The sequence below is a fragment of the Tauraco erythrolophus genome, chromosome 15 (genome assembly GCF_009769465.1).
Source record: "Tauraco erythrolophus isolate bTauEry1 chromosome 15, bTauEry1.pri, whole genome shotgun sequence".
Lineage (NCBI taxonomy): Eukaryota > Metazoa > Chordata > Aves > Musophagiformes > Musophagidae > Tauraco > Tauraco erythrolophus.
This window is the reverse complement of record NC_141479.1, coordinates 1064371-1086454: the sequence shown is the minus strand read 5'-3', so window position 1 is coordinate 1086454 and position 22084 is coordinate 1064371. Positions and strand designations below refer to the sequence as shown.

Genomic DNA, 22084 nt, shown 5'->3' with positions numbered 1-22084 from the left:
TCCCTTCCACGTCCAGCGGACACGCACAGTGCAATGGGGTTTGCATCTTGCCCATCACGCCGCCGAGGGATCTGCGGTGTTACGGTGCAGGGGAGGACAGCGGGAGAAGGAAAAAAGCGTCAGCAGGCAGGGAGAGCGCTCTCCACCGCGGGGACACGGAGCAGGGAAGGTACCAGGCTCCACGATGCCGCCGCCGCGCATCTCCCGCTGCTTCACATTTTTGTTTCGGCGAATTTCCCGCTCGGCAAGGCACAGCTGATGGGAAGGTACCCGCCTGCGGAGCACCCCGGAGCTGCGTTCTTGATCCAGGCTGGGAGGGAAGGCTGAGTGGTCAGGAAAAAAAGCACCAAAAACCTCCCGAGAGTGGTGTAGGCAACTTGGGGCTGGGAATCCGGCACTGAGTGGTACAGGCACTTTGTGATAATTTTCTGGGATGAGCCAAGCTGGGGAGAGGCCGGGACACAACCACCCTCCCTGCAAATCCAAGGGCTCACGCTGCTGCCAGAGGACAATTTGCAACTCCTCCAGAAGGTGTGATCCCCCCCCTGCAAAGCCAATCTCTGCGTTGCTTTGCATCATTTAGAAAACTAAATTAAGTCAAACAATTGAGATTTTAACTTACTTCGCCTCAAAGCCTCCAAATCTTTAGTATCATCACTTAAAATAGGAATACGGCCCCACATGGTCTAGTAAGAGGCCTGTAACAGCCACGCATCAGTTGTCCTATGTTGTACAAGATCACCTGATGATGAACATCTTCTGCAGGGCCCTCAAAGGGAACCTTCTCCCACCTGCACGGCACCGTACAGGTGCTTTTACCTCGCTCCAGGACTCACCACGGCTCCCGCAGAGCCAAATCCAGAGTTGCTGCCCAGTAGCTGAGTTAACAACTCCTATTCCAGTTTGTGCATTACCTAAAAGTTGACTATATTAGAATCACAGAATGGTTTGGGTTGGAAGGGATCTCAAAGACTATCTAGTTCCAACCCCCCTGCCATGGGCAGGGACACCTTCCACTACACCAGGTTGCCCAAAGCCTCATCCAGCCTGGCCTTGAACACTGCCAGGGATGGGGCAGCCACAGCTTCTCTGGGCAACCTGTGCCAGTGCTTCAGCCAAGCATCCGGGTAGAAAACAGGATTAAGAAACGGAGCGGGGTATAAGAAAGAATGTCAATTACCAGAGTAGAAAATAACTGACCTAAAAAGAAGAAAATACCCAAATTCCAAAGAAGTTTAGAGTCTGAGGGTTTATCGTTTCCAAAACAAATATGCAACGCAGGCCCTACACTGCAGCTGGTTTCCACATCACCACCGCAGGCAGCAGGTCGGAGCCCTTTTGTCTGGGCTTATTCTCATCACAAAGCTATAAAGTTGTCCCTCACGTACGGTTGTACGTTTCCAAGAACAACACAGTCCAGGAACTGGCAGGAGCCATCTGGATGCTGTCACAATCTCAGTGTTAAACAGCACAGACTTCTTCTGGATTGAAGGATGGGGGGTTTCTACTGCCACTGGGTTGACATGTTGGTTTTTAGAAGCTTGAGAAGGGTGAGAAGGAAATCAAACACGGATGAGTAACTGCTGGTTTAGCAAAATGCATGGAAAAATATATTTTACATACTCAAAAATCTGGAAGCAAGTCTGCAGACCACCTAATGTTATTTCTGGAAGACCTTTTCACATTCATTTCCAATAATCCTCAAGAAAAAAATATCAAGGAATTAATAGGTCACGTTCCCTGAAGCCGTAATTCTCTTCCCTAAGAGAGCAGCCAAACTCCCAGGACGAAACGATGGGATTGTTTTACACAGTACCGCTAAGTTCCAAAAGACAACCAACCGCAATTCCCTTTACTCCTTAAAACTGCACTTCCCCAAAACAGAATACGCTGGGAAGCGACACCCTGAGCTGCTCCATCATCTCTCATGATGGAGAGAGTCCCAGACCTGCTGATTCCAGCCTTGGCATCTTTAGGCTTTGCTTTCTCCTAGTGTCCCCTAAGACGTCTCCCCTAGGCAGGGTGCTGGTGATCATCTCCTTTGGGCACTGAAGGGTTAACCACACACAGCTTTTCCCCAGCACAGAGCTCCCTTCCAGCGGGTGCAGGTGGACTCATGCCCATCTCCGCATGGGCTTATTCTTTGGGATCAGAATAGGAGAAAATGGTGGCACGCTGAGAAGGTTGCTGAACATCTCGGACTGCAGATGAGGTCCAAGACCATCACTCCGCACACACTAAACCCAGATTCCTCTTTAAGAGCACCTCACCCAGAAACAGTGGGAAGGTAACTGGAAGAGGGTTGTACTGGGACAAGGGCACAGTGCGATTTGCCACTAGGTGTCATTCCAGCTTCGTTTTCGTTGTACGAAGGAAAGTAGGGAAAACAAAAGCACTCTGAGATTCCCACCCCAGCTGACATAAGACTGCAACTCAGCAATGGTCTGCAACACGTATTTGTTACCTGCCTTCTCCCAGCTAATTCAGTACCAGAGGAAGTCTTCCAAAAAACCCTGTGAGCCAAATGAAGAACCACCATTAAGAGCCAAAGAAGCTTTAAAATGATGAAAGAGAAGAGCAGAAATAACATTTCAGAGATATTTTAGCTTCTAAAATCCCCAAACAAGGCACTCCTGAACAGTGTAAACTCCTGAGACTTAAGATAAATTGAGCACCGAGATGCTCCTGGGGATATAGATGAAGACAGATGATGGCGATAATTCACAGTGAAGAGCTCCTTAGGGGATGGATTGAAGGCACCTGAACTACAGCTCAAAATCACAGCGCTTTGCCTGTCCCCCCACCAGACCCAGCTGGAAATGTGCCACAACTGCGAGGATAAAAAGCGCCCGAGGAATTTTCTTAAGCTGGACCTTGCAACGTGGCGTTTGGACCATCACGGTTTTCCAGAGAGAGTAAAACCAGAAAGATCACCGAGGACTCCATTGGATGGAGCTCTGCTAGTCTCCCCTCTGCCCATGCATGTTTTTGTCTGGGTACAAGAGTTCCTGCAAACATTGAATTTGGAAAAAGAAGAGGGATTGAGCCAGGAGTGCTACAACAAACAGTGGAAGGCAAGCCCACAAAGATTTTCCCCACGTTTACATTGATTTTCCCAGGCAAACAAGAGAATGTTGTGTTTCTAAGGAGAACTAGGGTTGTTCTTCTAGAAAAACCAAAGCCCCTTACGGGATGGACTTTGTCCTCTTTGGTGCAACTCCCTAGTAGCAGGATGTGTGAGGACCACGAAGAGGCAGGTCGCAGCTGTCCAGCACTGCTCTTCTACGTGAAGGATCCTCCCTTCTGCCAACTCCCCTCCAACTCCGAGAGTATCAGGAACCTGTACAGCAACATCTCGCTCCCCCGAACGTATTCCACCCCAAACTCACCACGGACAACATCGCTCTGAACTTCTCCTGGTGAAAAACCGATTGCTGAAAAGAGCGACAAAGGAAAAATTGGCATGGATGAGAAGATCCTTGTTCTGCTTTGTGAAGGTGGAGAAACAAGCCTGGTCAGACCAGAGCTCAACATCCAGACCTCCTCTCCACCTTCAGTTATTCCCCCACCCCACAAGAGACCGCGCAACGGGACAGCATGAGTAGACATCTGCCCAACGCCTGTGTGTTCTGACGGTCTGCTGGTTCAAGAGAAGGGTCTCAGGTTCTAGAGGTCGTGGCTCAGTTCATCAGTTTGACCTCCTTGTGTAGGCAAAATACCTATTTTAAGGATAAATATCCAAGATAATTTGGGGAAGGCCATGAAAGCATCCAAGAGGTAACGGATCACAGCGCCTGGGTGTGATGCTCCAAACACGCAGAAGACTCTTACGAGTGAGGGCTCAAACCCAGAAGCCCTCTGAGAGAGTGTGCTACCATCTCTCAACGTACACGGTAAGGACAATTTTCCAGTTGCTGCTTGTCTTGGAGTGGTTGTTGCTTTTGGAGAGCCGCTTGCAGCACTATAAGAGGAAAACTACATGAGAAGGTAAAAGAAGCTGAAGAAATTTTTTTTTTTTTTTGCAGTCCACGGAGTTGAACAAAAAAACCCCCAATTTTTGGTAGTTCTGCAGTAGCTGTTAATGCTGATGGAAGAAAGACCGCGTGTGCGACGGGAAGACGGCCGCTCGGAGAAAGGGCAGCCTGCGAAGGACGTGGAGTTTTCAAAATAACACGTAAAACCACGCAAAGCATTTCCAGTTCCCCCCTGCTACACGTACTGGCTGCCCTCAGGTTTCCTCTGCTGCGCTCCCAGTGGTTATGGCCCATCCCAGCTCTGGGGTGGGAAGCGCAGCCCTAGAAATTCCCTTTTTTCTGTTTGTTTTTAACCTTAGCACAGAAAACTCAAGTCTTCTCCTACTGAAGCTGCGCTGCTTCGCTGTTTGCTGACCAAGAGGGGCTGTGGCCAGTAGAGTCAGAGCTCCCTGGAGATGGGACGGAGCACTTGGAACCTTGCTGACACTGCAACAGTGGCACAGACATCAATCGTGGGCGGAAAGGCCACGCTCACCAGTGCCTGGAGCTCACACAGCCAGCAGCTCCAGCCCGGAGCTAAGCGAGCACTTCCCAACGCGCAGCACGAAGCGAACCGTGCGGCTTTGTATGGAAAACTTCAAAAACCAGCGCTCGCCTTCGCTGCAGATCTCGGCTCTGCTCTCACAAGAAGCCGAATCCACCCCGAGACTGTGGTGACAGCCCCGTTCTGCTGCTCTGACTGCTTGAGAAGCTATCTCAGCAGGCTTGCACACAGCTCAGCTCTACAGCACCCACCTTCCCCAAGAGGTCCTCACCAGAGGCCCCCACATCACCCACCCAGCACAAGGAAACCTGAAAGGCAGCTTTTTCCGGATGGATTTACATCACACCTAACAGCTCTACGGTGTTTGTGCAACATCTCCAGGGCATTATCACTGCTGATGCTCCAGGACTGGACCTCCACTATTCAAGCCCCTACTCTGATGCTATGGAGCCATCTGTGGTCACCTCAACAGCTCCCACCACCGTTTCACTGACCCAGAGCAGGGATGGCAGTGCTGGGGGGCAGAGCAGGCATGCAAAGCACGGGAGCCCCACAAAATCTGCTGACAGGGAGCAATACCTGGAACCACTGACGTTCTGGTGATGTGACATGGTTGGTATCGCCAGTCTGAAGGGGGCCAGATGTGTAACAGGTCACAGACATGACAGGGCCATGTCACAGCAAGAAAAAACAAACCCTGCAGAGCAGGCACTGGTCTTGCTGCAAATAGGAGGAGGATTCAAGGGAGACAGCAAGGAACCCCCCCAAAGACATCTCTCTGCATACCATGGAGTTCCTGCAGGACGATGATCCTCTTCCCACCCCTCCATCAGGAGCACCCACCCCATCCGAAGGACCCAGACCCCAGCTCTGAGCTCACAGCAGGCTGCCAATCCCCACGGCAGCTCTCGCAGAGCTGGAGTAAACCCTTGGCGTCATCAGGCGGATGGGAGCCCTTGGGGGAAACCTCGCAGCTTCCCAAGTGTCACGGAAAACTGCTGTCTGGCATCTCCCCGGCGCTGGATTGAGACGAGGAGCTGGTGGGCAGCAGGCCGGTGAGTCAGAGCTATCCTACTTCTCTAAGTGCATGTGACTCACACCAGCTTCACTGCAAAGGCCCCCCCGAACCTGACTGAATCAGCTCCAAATTTGTGTCTATATCATTTTTAAATACATATACACGCCCGCACGCGTATGTGCCCACGCAGACGTGCACGTACATACACATAAAGTGATTTCTTTCTTTTTTCATATGTGAGTGAGAGAAACTTAACGCTCTGGAATTAATAAATAACTATGAACAACCAAGCTCCTGGGCTACAGAAAGAGCTCTTCTCCCCACGTGGCTCCTTAATTTGGGTAGTACTTGAGGCTCTGAGCTGTGCCCTGAGCCCACAGGGGCTCCCCCGCTTCCTGCGCGAGACCCCGTGGCACAGCTCGCAGGGTGCCACGGCCACCACGAGATTCCCTTTCCTCCGTACGGGGGGACACCTCCTCACGGATGGGGGGGACACCTGGAAGGAGGGAGGAACCTGGATGTTCCTCACTGAGGGAGTGTGCGGCAAAGGGTGCTGCACAGCTATGCCATGGAGAAGACATCTGGAAAGATGCCCGGCAGGTCCCAAGCCCAGTGCTCAGCCCGTGTACTGCTGCTGGTAGCGCAGGTTGAGCTCTCGGAGCTCCCGCTCTCGAACCCGCCGTGACTTGTTGGATTTGGTGGAGCGGCTGGAGCGGGTGGACTGGGCCGACTTGGTGCTCTGGCAGCGGGAAGACGCTCTCTTGAGAAGGTTCTGCGAGATGGAACGGTGTAGGTTCTTCATGGAGGAAGAGGCTGCCATGCTGACCACCCATGGGTGCTTCAGGGCCTGAAGGGCTGTCATCCTGTCACTGGGGTCCACTGTGAGTAGGCGATCGATGAAATCCTTGGCCAGGTTGGACACGCTGGGCCAGGGCTGAAAGGCAAAAGAGATGATTAGAATGAAACATCCCGGCACAGCTTCACTGATTAATTAATTCCTCCCATGCCCAAAAGGTGCTTCAGGGCATTTGGCTGCTTCTGTTCTCTCTTTCATCCTCAAATCTTCCAAGTTGCAACCAACAGTATCTGCCCAAGGAGAAAGAGACACAATTACTTCAAGAGACTGTTGGGGGAAGAGCCTGAATTAGTGGGAAATGTCTGCAGGTACACAGGTGCAGTGTGGACCCCTCCAGCAGCTGGGCTCAGGCCCGTGATCCCAGCCTGCCCAGGTGCCTCACGCCTACAGACACCTACACACGTGTGTGCACACACACGTGCAAGTGGTCTCAGTCAACCCCCAGACTCAATCCTCTCTCCAGCAGCTGGCTGGGACTTCCCTGGTCCCTCTGGTTGCCAGATCCTCCTGTGGTCTCGTCCTTGTTCTTAGAGACACACAGACACATGGACATCCCCAGCTTCCAGGTTCCCTTCACTCACCTCGTCCAGCTCCATCTTCGCCAGCAGTCACACACTTGGTCACACACTCACTCCAGTTGCTGCACCACAGACACGCACGAGCTCCCAGACCTACATCCTTCTCCAGCTGCTGACCCTGAGGTCTCCCACCTCATCTTCTCACGTCACCTTCCAAAATCACACAACTATTACAGAAAGAGCAGTAACTGTATCCCATTGCAGACCCTCCTCAATCCAAGTGTTCTGGATCCGATGAAGCCATTACTGCTGGAACGTGAGCTGTGCTGCTCACAGAGGACAGATCCTGACACCAGACCCCTGGTTCTCTTCTGACCCTTCGTCTTAAGGCGCGTATCTAGCGATCAAGCACTGACCTCTGCACCAATCCTGAAACCAAGACTAGGGAGATTTCTCTGCCGTAGTACTCAGTCTTGCTCCCACATGGAAATCTAGGAGACCCTGGAACTGGCAACTCAGCCTGGCTGGAAACAAGGCCCTAAAATGTTCTAAATACATATAAACATCAGATATAAGAAGTTTTCAGGAATGCTTACCAAAGAAAGAGGAAGGAAATTTTTTACAAAATATCAGCTTTTAAAGAAACAAGCCCAAAATAATGAATTAGTCCTATAATAAATTCTTCCTACATCCCCCCAGTACACCGAAGAACAGCCACCACAGCTTACGAGACAAACCCCTACAGCCATGCATGCTGGAATTGTTTCACTTCTGACAAAATACCGTGTTTGTGCTAAGATGAGAAGTGAGGACGTTTCCTTCAGCACGAGGGGACAAAGCTGGAAAGAACACCGTGCTGAAACTCACTGTAAAAGTGGAGTGGAAGAGGCAGTTCGGCCAGCACAAAAACCCAAGTGTGGAATGGACCCAGGCAAGAGCAGGTTTCTGCAATCCCTCGGTGTTGTGTGGGTCTCACACCCCTCCTGAAACCACCAAGACTGAATTTTTTCAAGTACATAGAGACCACATCCCAAGCAGCCTTAAAAAAAAACAACCCTGAGCAGATTCACGCAATGAAGTGAGGATTTTGATACACTAATTAAGGTCGTGAACAAACACATATGTGGAACGGGGTGGTAAGAGCATGTGTGGTTCAAAAAGTAAAAGCCTGCTGTTCTGCCTCTTTCAGTCCTCTCTTTGTTCGGTGAGGAAGAAAAGAACCCAGCTATTTTAAAATTCGGGGTCCACCAACTGTGCAGGCAGATACAACGTCCTTTTCTTGTGAAAAAAAAAAAAGGTCTAAAAAAGGTACGTCCTGATTTTTTTTCAGGATTCATTGCCACTGAAAGCAATTTTCTCTTTCAAAAGACTCGAAGGCACCGGCGAGAGAGCTAATGCACGGGAGGATTTTCTGCTGAAAGGCAGGATGCTCCGAGAGTTACAGCACTGCTCCCGGCCCCGGCAGCGGCACGGCCAGGAAAGATGAGCTCAAGCTCTTCTCAGAATCCCAAAATGTCAGGGATTGGAAGGGACCTCAAAGGATCATCTAGCCCAATCCCCCTGCCGGAGCAGGACCACCTCGATCCTTACCTCTTGGTAAGGAACCAGCTACTAGGATGATCAGGGTACAGAAAGTCTTATTTTACAAGTGATGGCTTCACGAGTCTGGTTTACTCAGCTTTGCTAAAGTGAGATAACTCAATAACTCTGCAAGAGAAGAGGGTGGAAATGATATGAACTACTTGATATCAAGAAAATACCTGTATGTGAAGAAAAACTTATAAACGTTCCTGAACGTATTCAGGATAGAAACGGAAATACTCAAGAGCCGGAGTGCTCAGGAAGGAAGCTCAGCCTTCTGTCATGGATCAGGCACCACTTCTGTGCTGTGAAACCACATCCGAAATCCCCTCCCCTCCACGGCTCAACAACAAAATCAGTTAACAAAAAAATTTCTTAAAATTCAAGCTTTTCTGTCTACTGCTTTCAAATAGAACTAATTTGTCGTGACGTGCCTTAAATCAGTTTTTCTTAGCTGATGAAACGCATTTTGACCATGAATGGTGAGAAAAAAAACAGGTGCTTTGTTAGAACAGAGATGATCTTTGATCAAAGGCTCGTTAAAGTTGGTTTATAAAGAGGATAAATAAAATAGAAAAAAAAAAATCTTTTCAAATGTAGCAAAACCCACAATAAAAGTGACAACTGCGATTGAGCATGCCACTCTGCCCGGCAGAGCTACGGACCCTTCGAAGAGCTCAGCTCTGCTGCTCTTTCTAACAACAGACCCAAAAAGCTCAATGTGCCTCTGCCACGGGGAGATGTAAATCCTGGTTCAAGCCCATCGATTTCCCACCAGACTTTGGGCCAAGGGGCTTCCTTTGGTAAACAGCAGCCAAGGGAACCAACCCGCAGGGTTTAGTCTTTGTTGGCGGAGTCTCGGATAACACCAGGGTCGTACCACACGTCCATCGGCAGGTCAAGGCACCCCCTTCCTTCTGAACTCCGGATCTTCAGCCACAGACAGCCTTCGGATTCTCTCTTCCGTAGTTGGCCAGGTCAAAACAAAACCAGCAACAAGAGGTTTTGCTTCCACCTCTACCAGGCTCGCCTTCAAAAACTTGAAAAAACCTACTTTCTGTAGCTTTTTTTTTAAGACTTTATTTAAGTTATCACCTATTCATAGAGTCAAACCCACAAATTCACCGTGACCTGTCTGTACCCCATCAACCTCCAATCTCCTCCTTCCTTCTTCTCCTCCTAGCAGAGAGCTCAGCCCCTTCTGTTCCCTTCACAGAGGACCCGTTTTCTCTCCAAATAACGCTAATGAGACATCTAAGCTAACAGTAAGTCTAGCCCACTTACCAACTTTTACTCAAAGCGATATTAAATGCTGGTGACAATCCTACTCTCCTTGCAAGGACAACTTTTTAAGAACTCTTTACGACCACCTTCACTACTGTTCCCAGCAATGGAGATGATGTAGATACCTTCAAACAGCTTTTGTCTCACTCAAACAGAGCAAACACATTCGCATGACTCCAACCTAACTGTTTTTCCCGGGGAATTTCTTCCCGTCTATCTAAAATCTTTTACCTGTCTGAATATTGTCCCTCACAGACATACAATCGTGCCAGGATCTCCATCCTCTGTTTTTAACTGAAATCCAAAGAGATGCAAGAGATGCACTCCAATGAAAAATACTCAAGGACTGACACAACGATACTTTTCTTGGCAATACTTCTTCAGGACATGCAGGAGAGCATTATTTCCTCTTGCAGATGTTGGTAACTGCACACATCTGGAATCGGCAGCAACCTGAGAGCTATTTTGCCATTCAGATGCATTCAAACTGCTGGGTGTCCAAGACAGAGCAGCAGATTCTGGCGGGTGGAACGAGCCTCTGAACACCAGGAACAATATTACTCCAAGTCATAAAAAAAAAGATGGCAAAGATGATCATTCAGAATTTGAAGAAATCCATGGAGAACAGAGGAGTCTGAAGACCTGCAAACCGTGAATCCATCACCAGCCTAAGCTTTGCGAGGCCTGTGCATCGCGCCAGTCTAGTTTAATGAAACCTAAAGAAGAATAAACTCCAAATAAAAGCAAATTGGATTTCTCGTTATTCCAATTACTCTAGTTTCACCACAAACGTTGAATATGGAGTACTTGCAATTAGATTTTGCTTCTGGTCAGCAAACACAAATCAGTTTATTGATCTGTTTATGGAGCTGGAGGTTTCATTTGCTGCACCGTACGCATCTTTGGGTTTACTTCATTGAAACCTTTTCCTTAGAAATAGGTAAGGCTACATTCTACTGAAGCGCTGAGTGGAATGAATTTAGCAATTTTCAACCCCAGGCCCTGGAGAACGTTTCCACTCTCCAGAAACGTTGCATTAGTTGACAAAACAGCAATTTGAACTTTGCAAAACCCCAGGAACCCTCCCGATGAATACTGCAAGGCAGCAGCAGGAGTTTGTGTAAGAGCTGAGGAAGGTCGCTGCTGGTGTGCTGGGGGAGCACCAGGAAGGATACGTGTGCAGGACACAAGGCGCACTCACACGACAGGACTGAAGCCATCTGGAGGAGATTTTGCCCCTCTGCTGCTCTGAGGAGAAACAGAGAACAGCTCGGCAGGAAAACGCTCCCGTCCAGTGGCCATGAAACACTGCATCGGCTAAACCCCATGAGATAGCTCTGCCTTCATTCTCCCAGCTGCAATGACAAATCCCTCTCTTTTGTGGCACAAAACCGAAGCGAAGTCACCTATACTTGTTCACCTTGCACTCCTGTTCCTCTATGAACTGATTTCAAATGCAATTGAAACGCAGTTCGAGTACCGTAACTGTGCCATTCCCTCTGCCAGACCGCGTTCCTCCGGAAGGGACAGGTACTACAGCAGTTCTGGTGTCCTTCCACGTATCTTATATAAAGGGAGAACAGCCATATTCTGAGCAGAACCTCAGCAGAACTTGCTGAAGGGCAGCAGAGACCTCCTACAGACAACCAGCTTGTCAAACAATTGCCATCAAGTCCTCTGTCTGGGATGGCTGGTGCAGCACCCATTTCACAAACCTCATTTCTCACCAACAAACACTGGATACAGACCAGTTTAACACTGGAGACTATTCACCCTCATGTTGGAGGACTGAACTTGCGAGGGCTGGAGCACCTCTGCTATGGAGACAGGCTGAGAGAGTTGGGGAAGCCAACTTCTCTTCTCCAGAGCCTGGAGAAGAGAAGGCTCCGGGGAGACCTTCCAGCACCTTCCAGTGCCTAAAGGGGCTACAAGAAAGCTGGAGAGGGGCTTTGGACAAGGTGTGTAGTGATAGGACATGGAGCAATGGCTTTAAACCGAAAGAGGGGAGATTTAGATGAGATCCAAGGAAGAAATTTTTTTACAATGAGGGTGGTGAGGCACTGGCACAGGTTGCTCAGAGAAGCTGTGGCTGCCCCATCCCTGGCAGTGTTCAAGGCCAGGTTGGATGAGGCTTTGAGCAACCTGGTGTAGTGGAGGGTGTCCCTGCCCATGGCAGGGGGGTTGGAACTGGTTGATCTTTGAGGTCCCTTCCAACCCAAACCGTTCCATGATTCTACGATTTTTCTGCTGGGGTTTTCAGCCACCGTTCCTTGGCATGACTCACCGGATGGCTGCAGAAGCAGCTACATCAGCCCAAGTGAGCGACTGGCACAGAGTCTAGAATTAGCAGCACTTCAACCAAGCACGAAGACACCGCCACAGTCTGTCTTACAGCCTTAACGACAACGGGAGAAACTCCCACAGTGGAGATTTGTAGCTTTGGCCCCTCAGGAATGACAGCCGCAGCTTCCGAGGTGCACCAGCATTTCCTACAAAAGCATCTCCAGAACTAAGCAGCATAAAACACGGGACGCATCACCGGTCTGCAACTTCAGCCCTGCTGGATAACAAACCCGGGGGAAAGCAGCCTCATTTACAACACCTTCGAGAGCTCTCAAGTGCACTATGTTTTATTCAGACTCAAGCTCCGAGCCTGGAAGAGGAGGAGGAGAAAAAAGCAGGAGATCCTCCTCTGAGTGTCACTTAGGCTAGGCGATTGCGTGCGGCGCCAGGCTCTCCGTGATTACATCCCACCACCCCCCTGCTTGTTATTCACATCAGCACAAAAGCGACCGCGGGGCCGTCCGCACCGGCGCCCCGGGAACAAACACGGCGTTGTTCTCCGGCTCAAACACCCAGCCCACCTCTCCCACTCCCAGCTGACGCCAGCACGAACCTGGCGCACGCTGGCGGAACGCCGACCTGCGGTACCAGCGGGAGCCTTCCCATCCCAAGCAAACCCGGGCAGGGCTGGGAGCCAGCGCTCCGCAGGCGGAGCAGCTTCCGGGGCTCATTTTGGGTACTAGAGCAGAGCCCCTGATTTTTACTCCCATCAGCTTTATGCTGGCTTTTTACTGGATTTTAGCTTAAAATGCATGGCAAATATGTTTCTCATCCATTTTCTTGTGGGGCACTTAAAATATTTCTATTCTATTCAAGTTTCTAAGTTTGGTTTGTTGGGTTTTTTTTCCCCCCCTAAGTATTTTTTTTAAAATCAGATTTCCGAAGTCTCTAGATTTCAGCACTGCATCCTCCCCCAGGTACACACTGGTCCCCTTTTAAGTCAGGCCATGCAGATAAAACCCTTGAAGAAGTCGCGAAGATCAGCCCTGAGCTGGGCAGGCAGCATTTTTAACCTAAAGATATTTGTTCTGGATGTTATTTACTGGCATCAGGACGAGCCTCTATTGCTGTGCAGAACCCACGTGGGATGCAAAGCTCACAACAGCTGCTCTCCATCCTATAGCTACACCGGCCATACCACCACTCGGAACCGCGCACGTGTCCCTACATCTATCTCCACTCTACGTTCGCCGACCATTGCTGTTTCCAAACCCACTGAAGTCATCTGGACCATTAAAAAACATTAACAGGAAAGTCAGCCTGGACAGAGACAGCACACAGGTATCATGAATACAAACAGCAAAGGCATTTTTTCACAAAAATGACTCATTCCAACATGTACACATGGTGCTGGAGGCAGGGCACATCTCTCCATCGTCTGTCATTTCTTCCAGAGTAGCTGCGTTTTAAAATTCAGACATCTGAGGTGGTAGATGAGTGACATGGTGTTAGCTTTTGAAAATAAACGAACCAAAGGTCCTCCTTTGCACTACAAAGAATCATGGAATGGTTTGGGTTGGAAAGGACCTTCAAGATCATCCAGTTCCAACCCCGCTGCCATGGGCAGGGACACCTTCCACTACACCAGGTTGCCCAAAGCCTCATCCAGCCTGGCCTTGAACACTTCCAGGGATGGGGCAGCCACAGCTTCTCTGAGCAACCTGGTCCAGTGCCTCACCACCCTCAGAGGGAAGAATTTCTTCCTTAGATCTAACCTAAATCTCCCCTCTTTCGGTTTAAAGCCATTGCCCCGTGTCCTGTCACTACACACCCTTCTCCAAAGCCCCTCTCCAGCTTTCTTGCAGCCCCTTTAGGCACTGGAAGGTGCTGGAAGGTCTCCCCAGAGCCTTCTCTTCTCCAGGCTGAACAGCCCCAACTCTCTCAGCCTGTCTCCATAGCAGAGGTGCTCCAGCCCTCGGATCATCTTCGTGGCCTCCTCTGGACCCGCTCCAGCAGCTCCATGTCCTTCTGACGTTGGGGGCCCCAGAGCTGAACGCAGCACTGCAGAGGGGGTCTCAGGAGAGCAGAGTAGAGGGGCAGAATCCCCTCCCTCCACCTACTGGCCACACTTCAGCATCTATTTTGTGAGGCACCTGAACAGTAAGATCTGCATCACTGTAGAAGTCTTAAGGGCAAAACAGACATTAACATGGCATTGGGAAGGTGTCCCTGTCCACAGCAGGGGGGTTGGAACTGGATGATCTTTGAGGTCCCTTCCAACCCAAACCATTCCATGATTCTATGCAAACGAGAGGCTTGCACAGTCCCAGGCATCGTTCAGCCCACGAGCAGTTGTAAAGAGGTGATCAAACCCAACCAGTTCAAAAGGGCTGGAACAAAAAGTTTCCACTGAAAAGACGTACCGTGCTAAAGTCTGCGCAGGACAGATTCCCAAGCATTCGGCATTAATTTGTTGATGTGGGGAGGAGGAATAAAGGAAGGATGAAAGAGGAAAACACAACAGCCCTTTAATAATCCCCAGCATTATAAGTATGCGCGGCCATCTGGTGCTGTGAACTTCTGTAACCCAGCTTTCCGAATGGAAACCGCCGGCCGGCTCTCCCCGTACAAGCACCAAGTATTCAGCTGGAACCACGCAGTAAAATTACAGCAGCCACAAACCCAATAAACACAAAGCTTTTCTCTGCAGCCAGGGACAGCTCTTCCAGCTGCAGTGCCCAGGGAAATAACGGGCGTGTTAAAACGGGGTAGTACCACGTTTTAGCTTGGATCGCTTCACAGCCGTCTCCTCAAAACGTGTCAGCGAGTTCCGGTCAGACACAGGGGACTTGAACCAATACCTTGGCTGAGAAATTGTGTATCGAGAAAACTCAGTCCAGAGACCCAGACTTGGAAGAGTACAGGTGAAAAGATGAGATTACCCTACAGACGGCTGAAGCCTGCCATCCAAAAGCCAAGCAGGGGAACTGTCAGGAATTTCCAAACTGGAGCCCCAGTTTACAACAGTAAACGGGAAACAGTAACTAAACGGGGAAACACCTTTCCTAACCTGTTCGGAACATCCGGGTATCCTGACATCGTCAGTGCTTTTACTCTGGAAAGGAAAACTCAAAACTGATCGGAACGAGGTTGTCTCATTCGGAATTACCATCTTAAGAGACGTACTCGCTGAGAGCTGGAACCGCAGCCTCCACGCGTTTCTCCGTACCAACTCAGAGGAACAGCTTAGCTAAGAAATGGTGGTCCCTGGCAGGGAGGAAGAACCTTCCCCGGGGAGGAAGAATATTTTTTATCACACCAGTCAGTGAAGCGAGGGGATGAACACGTGCACACTTCCCCGCTGCAGGCTTCAAGATGTTGATGCACAAGCCCTGGGTGCTTACAAGAGGACGAACAAGGGGGAGTAAATCCTAAGACAGTCTTAGTTGCTAGTCCAACCGTGACCTTCCTTTCTTCCCTATAGTCACTCTTTCAATTTTAACCAGAATCCCAGCCAGGCATGGATTGAAAAAACATGAAACATCCCTTCTTCCATCCAAGCATTTCCTAAAAGCCCCGATTTAGGTGCCTAAGTTAGGCTGGTGTGGCCCAATCTAATGACACTCCTGTTTCTCTCCCAGGAAGCGCTGTTTTGGGCAGGTTAAGGTGGAGCTAAACTATCGCTGCTTTGAAAATTCTGAAGTTCACAAAACATCAGGAGACACCAGGAGCAGGTTTGCTTCATCTAACAGAGCTCAGTCCTGGGTGACTGGTTTACAGTTGTCTTTCCTGGCACTATCTGGGAAGTTTTTGTTAGAATCCAGAGCAGAAGAACGGTTCTGGATCCCACTCTGTTTCTCCTCCTTATCTTCTCAGTCTCTTTCAGCATCCAAACCATTCAAGTGAAGGAGTCGGAGATCCTGATGAACAACAAAGTACGTCAGTGAAACCGCACCAAACTGCACAAGAGGGAAAAATCAAAGCACCAAGGACAACTCACACATCCCTTGCCTACACATACCTAATTCTGCAACTACTATCTTACATGGATGTGATTTTTTTTCCCCTGTTATATCCCTACTCTGTTCTTTCTTACATTGTTGGGTTTTTTTCCCAAAAAGATCAAAAGTTTCCAGCTTGCTATGTGGAGTCACACTAACTACTGTCACGCCTGGCCATTTCCCAGTTCAAGAAGGATGTGGAGAGGATCCAGCTGAGGGCTGCCGAGATGGCCAGGGGTCTGTGGCACATGGCCTTCAAGAAGGGTGGAAGGAGCTGGGTTCATTCAGTCAGGCAAAGAGAAGTCTAAGGGCAACCTAACAGCAGCTTGCATTTATTTGAATATAGTTACAAGGGTTACAGAGCCACACAGCAGGTCCAAATGATACAAGGGGCAACAAGAAGCTGCATCTTGGAAGGTTCATATCAGAAAATACCAGGGGAAGAGTGGTGCAGCCCTGGAAAAGGTCACCAGGGAGGTTGGGGATCTCCATCCTTGAAGCCTTTCAAGACTCAGGAAGACAAAGCCACAGCCAACATGATCTAGTACTGGCAACAGTCCCATCTCAAGCTGAATGGGATTAGAGACCTCCAAAGGCTTCTTGTAACCAAGGTTTCTATGATGCTAGTGCTTCTCTTCCCTTTTCCTGGCCAGTACTGTCATCTTGCCTCCATGACAGCCACACATCCCTCCTTCCTACAGGCACCACTGCCCAGGCTCCATCCCACGTGCTTAATAGGGTCAAGAGTGCCATGAACTGTTTGGGAATAAACGTGTGCTGATGAGCCCTCTGGATGAATTTAGACTGATATTTAATTACCTGCAGTAAAGATGTGAATTTAGTTCTCTCTCCTACTGAGCCACTCACTTTTGTAAAACTCACAGAAACTTCAGGCCTTCAAATTCTCCAAGTTCTCCAAAGCTCAAATCGGGCTGAGACTGACCTGAGAAGTTAAGCGGTTAATTGTGGGACATTTTGAAAGACAAATAGCACAGTTCCGTAACTTTACTGTCTTGGGAAATCAGGATAAAAACAGGGCTGCAATGGATGTCCAGGGATCATGCAATCCATCCCAGAGTCCCCAGAGGATCCACCGCAGAGGCATCATTCCTGATAGATCACTGCCTACCATGGCCTTGGAGACAACTTCAGCAACCCTCCGGGTCAGTCTGCTTTAGGAGCAGGAGACACCGGTGTCATAAAAGGTCCAATGCGAATCTTTCTAAGCATAATTCAAGGCTCCTGTTTGACATAATCTGGAAATTATTCCTTTTCCTCTCTGAAGCAGCCTCGTGCATGTTTGCAAACTGCTATGACAACTCCTTCTTCAGGCCAAGCAGCCAAAAGTGTTCCAGCCTTCCAGAGACTGTGGAGTTTTTGACTCACGCTCGTTTTTGTTGATCCTCTGTCAAGTCCCTCTGCTTGGCCGGCGGTGTTTGGAAACCCGCTGCCCAGCAGTGTCGGAGCTTCAGCTTGGCACGCTGCACCAGCCACGGAAGGCAGCAGGATCACCCCTCACGCAGCCTCTCCTTCTGTTCACACACCCCAGTACGTTTGTCTGTCTCCGCAAGCGTGATGCTGCTGTCTCACCTAATAGTTGGTGATTCATAGGCAGACCCGTTTCTGAGAAGCCAACACCTCCTAATCTTCTGTTCTTCACCAATTTTTGTGCACTAGCTTAGTCTTAGTTTTTAAAAATTTGCACCTGCTATAGAAGGACATGGAGCTGCTGGAGCAGGACCAGAGGAGGCCACGAAGATGATGCAAGGGCTGGAGCACCTCTGCTATGAGAGAGTTGGGGCTGTTCAGCCTGGAGAAGAGAAGGTTCTGGGGTGATCTTCCAGCGCCTAAAGGGGCTACATGAAAGCTGGAGAGGGGCTTTGGACACGGGCATGTAGTGACAGGACAAGGGGCAATGGCTTTAAACTGAAAGAGGGGAGATTTCAATGGAATCTAAGGAAGAAATTCTTCCCCCTGAGAGTGGAGAGGCACTGGAACAGGTTGCCCAGAGAAGCTGTGGCTGCCCCATCCCTGGAAGTGTTCAAGGCCAGGTTGAATGAGGCTTTGAGCAACCTGGTGTAGTGGAAGGTGTCCCTGCCCATGGCAGGGGGGTTGGAACTGGATGATCTTTGAGGTCCCTTCCAACCCAAACCATTCCATGATTCTATGAATTGCTCAAATTTGTTAGGGCCATCTCGCATCCAATGCATTTTGCAGCCCTTCCAATTCAATGTCATCTGTAAATATAATATTAATATAGGAAAATAATGAACATACCCACACACACACCTTTCCCTCACCTGGGTTTGTCAATATAGCCACAAATACCACTGGACCTTTGACAATTTCTAGAGAACCTCGATCACTACATATTCTACTGTGTTGATGAGCCACCAGTAAGTAAATGCCAATTTTAACACAATAAGTTTGGAGAAATATAGGATTTGGTCCCCACGCTCTCCCTGCTTCACCTGTGGCAGATTCTGAAAGCCAAAACCACAACCCACCTGCTGGTTTCTGTCCTCAGAAAGACTGGAGAACATGATTTTCCTAGCTTCTAGGCAAAGAAGTTTTGCTCAGCATGAAGGGCAGACGAGGACAAAATGATCTGCAGCAGTAAGTGGAGAAGCACAGTTTTTCCTAGTGCCAACCCCCCTCTCCCACAGCACTTCTCGCCCATTGACACAGAAGATACCTGCTGATGCAGAGGACATGTGAGGCAACGCTGCTTGCCCAAAGCCAGGGAGAGGAGAATGCTCCTTGCTTTCAGAAGACAAGGACCACTTCAAATCCTGCATCTCCTTTGCCTGCGAACACGGGTTAATTCCCATCTCTGTCTGTTACTGCACTTACTGGTTGGATTTTACCCATATTGACTATTCGGGAGCTCCACGTGCCTGGCACACGTCCAGCGCACACAGAAGGTTTCCAAAGCAAGGCCATCAGGTGCTACACTGCATTTCCAAACAGGGATTTTTCAGAGACCATGGAACACTTTCGTACAATAGCTAAAGACACCTCCAACGCCAGATCCATCCTTGCCAAGTCTCCGGGTCAAACACTGGAGGTACAGGAACTCCAACAAATTCTGGAAGATGAGTACGCCATGAAATGATTTTACATTCTCATCCAAGAGCCACGCTAGTCTTCCTTACATTTTTCAAAAATCAGTCTCTTGAGCAAAAAGGTAGCTTCAGAACGTCACCAAGAATTCCTGAAGCTTGTAAAGCTAAAAACGAATGAAAAAAAAATACGGAGGACTAATTGGAAAGAGGTAAGAAACTGTTAAGTATTCAGCCCCAAAACGATCAGACTGAAAGAATCCTCCAGAAATTATTCTTCAGGCATGGACAAAGGTGGGAAACACTCAAGTACCTTCGTTCTCAGACAGCTCAGTTCTACCTTTTGTTAGGCACGAAATCAAACTCTTCAGTTAATCGTCCAAAGTGCCCGGAACGCTGGGTGCGTTTGATGGGTAGGGTGTATCGTGCTGACGAAGTTCACGAGCAACAGAGGCACAGCCAGGCACACGTCCACACCAGCTGTTGGGTGCACACCACGCTAACAGCGGGTAGCTCCTGACAGCCACCTCCTGAGCGTTCTGCCTCTCCTCGACTGCCTGCGCGGCTCCCGTTTCACCAGTCGACGCTAATCTGGCCTATTAGTAAAAGCTCACTTCTCGGGTAAATCCATAAAAGCAACCACTTAAACAACAAAGGCATTGGAAAACGTGCCTGGGATTTCTACCTTGGCACTCACTCGGGGCAGCAGGAGGGCGAAGCAGCAGGGTGGTGAGAACGGAGAGAGCAGAGGAGCTGGCTTTTGCGGTCTTGTCAGATTTAAGGATTCCAGGGATTAGGTAAAGAGACTACCAAGAAAAACTCTGGGTTTAGGAAGGGTCTTTTTAGCCATCCAACTTGATACCAACAGAAGCTCCCCAAAACAGTTTTCACAGCTGAAAAGAGATCTTAACTACCTGAAATCAAAATCTTGCCCTCCTACCTACGCCCACGGATGCTGCTCAGCTCCTCCGCTGTCTCATCCCTGGGCAGGAGCACAGTCCCAATTTTGGTCAGAGGAAATCCGAGGCACCCTTCAACAGCAGATTGTTGCAAATACACCCGCTCCAACCGCCTCTCTGCGAGGCAGGGCCAGTTACAGGCCCCAAAATGATCTGTGACAAGGTGTGTGTTCACAGCCCTTCTTTGCAGAGCTCAGTTTTGATTAATTAATCCCAGCTTTTAACCTGCAGCAGGGACCTGGAACGGCGGCCAGGCGCCAGCTCTTCCACACCTCAACTCTGGCACTCAGTCCTGCGACGACAGAAGGCGGCGAGCACTTGCATCCTACTCAAGGGTTGCACCTCAAGCCCTTCTCCAGGAGCAGCTGAACTTCAGACACAGCTTTGCTCAGAAGCACAGGCTCCCACCTCGCGGCGATCTTCTCCAGCAAAGGGGAGGAGAGGAGAGCCGTTGTGCTTAGGACAGCCCAGGTTTGCCGAGATCACCTCTCAAAGCCCGCAGAGCTGCAGTAAGTGGCTACTCCTTCTCCCTCCCATGGTCTTGTAGGAACCTCAACTTTTCTCCCATGTTCACTGATGGGAATACAAGAAAGCAGCAAGGCATTACCAACCCTCCTGCGTCCTCACTGTGACTCATCTACAAACCCAAGCAGAACACTGGGTGCAGACGAGCTAGCAAGGGTGAGCACAAACCACCCATCCCAGTGAGCGGTTTCTGGCCGATCACAGCTCTTTCCACTGCAGAATTAACCTATGTTCTCACTCGCCGGACCTGGGTCCTAAGCAAAAGAGGACACAGCAGCATTATCTTGCTACTCAAAACATACCTCCACGCAGGTGTTGGAGAAACAACGCATCCGAGCCACAGGTAGAAAGGAAAGGATTAAATCAGCCAGAGGTAAAAGAGGAACCTGCCCAGTCTGGTTTCAGGGAACTGTAAAGGAGGTAAAGGCATGGATGGCAGCTGATCGTTCAAATCCTTTCTGTTAATTACATGCGCTTCGCACAGAGGCAGCTTAATATTCTTTTTCTATCCTACCAACGTCCCTTTATCCCTACATCCCTAATTCTGCAGAGATCCTATTCTGCCATTAACAGGATTTTACAGAGCCCAGAGATGCAGGAATGAAAATACAACACATCAACCCACAGCGTTATCGCAAGTCCTTTTCCCTCGGATGCAGCTCCTGCCTTCCTCCATCCTTACAATAACGGTGAGTTGCACGCTGTGCCCCACGTTCCCAAACCCAGTCGTTCACCAAAAAAACTTAACCAAAATGCTCGGGTGCTGCCCTTCACCCTGCCTTGAACCCGCAGGTGCTACCGGCGTGGAGAGCATCTGTGAATGAAATTACTGGGAAAAAACACACTCCTCTTCTCCACGGAGATTCAGCCCCTGCTTGCTTTGTTTCTAGGGGCTTCGAGGCTTAGACAGAGTTTCCACTTGGGCTCCTCCACTTGACACACCAGAATAAATCTGAGCATTACGGTGCAAACAAGCCACCACCATGAAGCACGTGGTGCCTCCACCTCTTCGTTTCAACACGTGCTTCGAGCCGCAGAAACCGCAAACCCAAACTAAGGGAAAGCTCCAACCAACTCACCTGCCTCAAGCCACTGACTTGGAAAACTCACTGACCTGACGACACGTGGAATATAAATTGGAACGAGGTGTTGCAGACTGCAGCTGTATGGAATGAAAGGAAGATCATCCCTCTCCTCGCTTACCCTGCGCTAGGAGTTGGGAATTATCTTCACAGCTGAGTTGAGACATAAGCCAAATTACATAGTAAAAAGGCAAAAAGAATGATTTTGAGAAAGGTCCTTGCGACACACCAACTCCATCAGAGGAAACAACCGTCAAAAAAACCCCAAAGCAGCAGCCAAAGTGAAGGGGAATTGATTTTTAAATGCATACATTGGTTTCAAAGCCCTTTTCCTGGAAAAGGTGTTCCTTCACCTGCAATTTAAGTGTTTTCCAATACTGCTCAAGTTTTGCAGAAG

General features: G+C 49.4%; 1 protein-coding gene across 1 annotated transcript in view; it reads right to left on the bottom strand.

Moving 5' to 3' along the window:
• Positions 1-1059: 1059 nt before the first annotated feature.
• The window catches only part of PSKH1 (protein serine kinase H1), a 48024-nt gene continuing 26999 nt past the window's right edge, over positions 1060-22084 (bottom strand). Inside the window, 1 exon segment of the mRNA XM_086621070.1 lies at positions 1060-6470. Coding sequence (XP_086477196.1) covers positions 6153-6470 — 318 coding nt within the window. The 3' untranslated portion in view covers positions 1060-6152.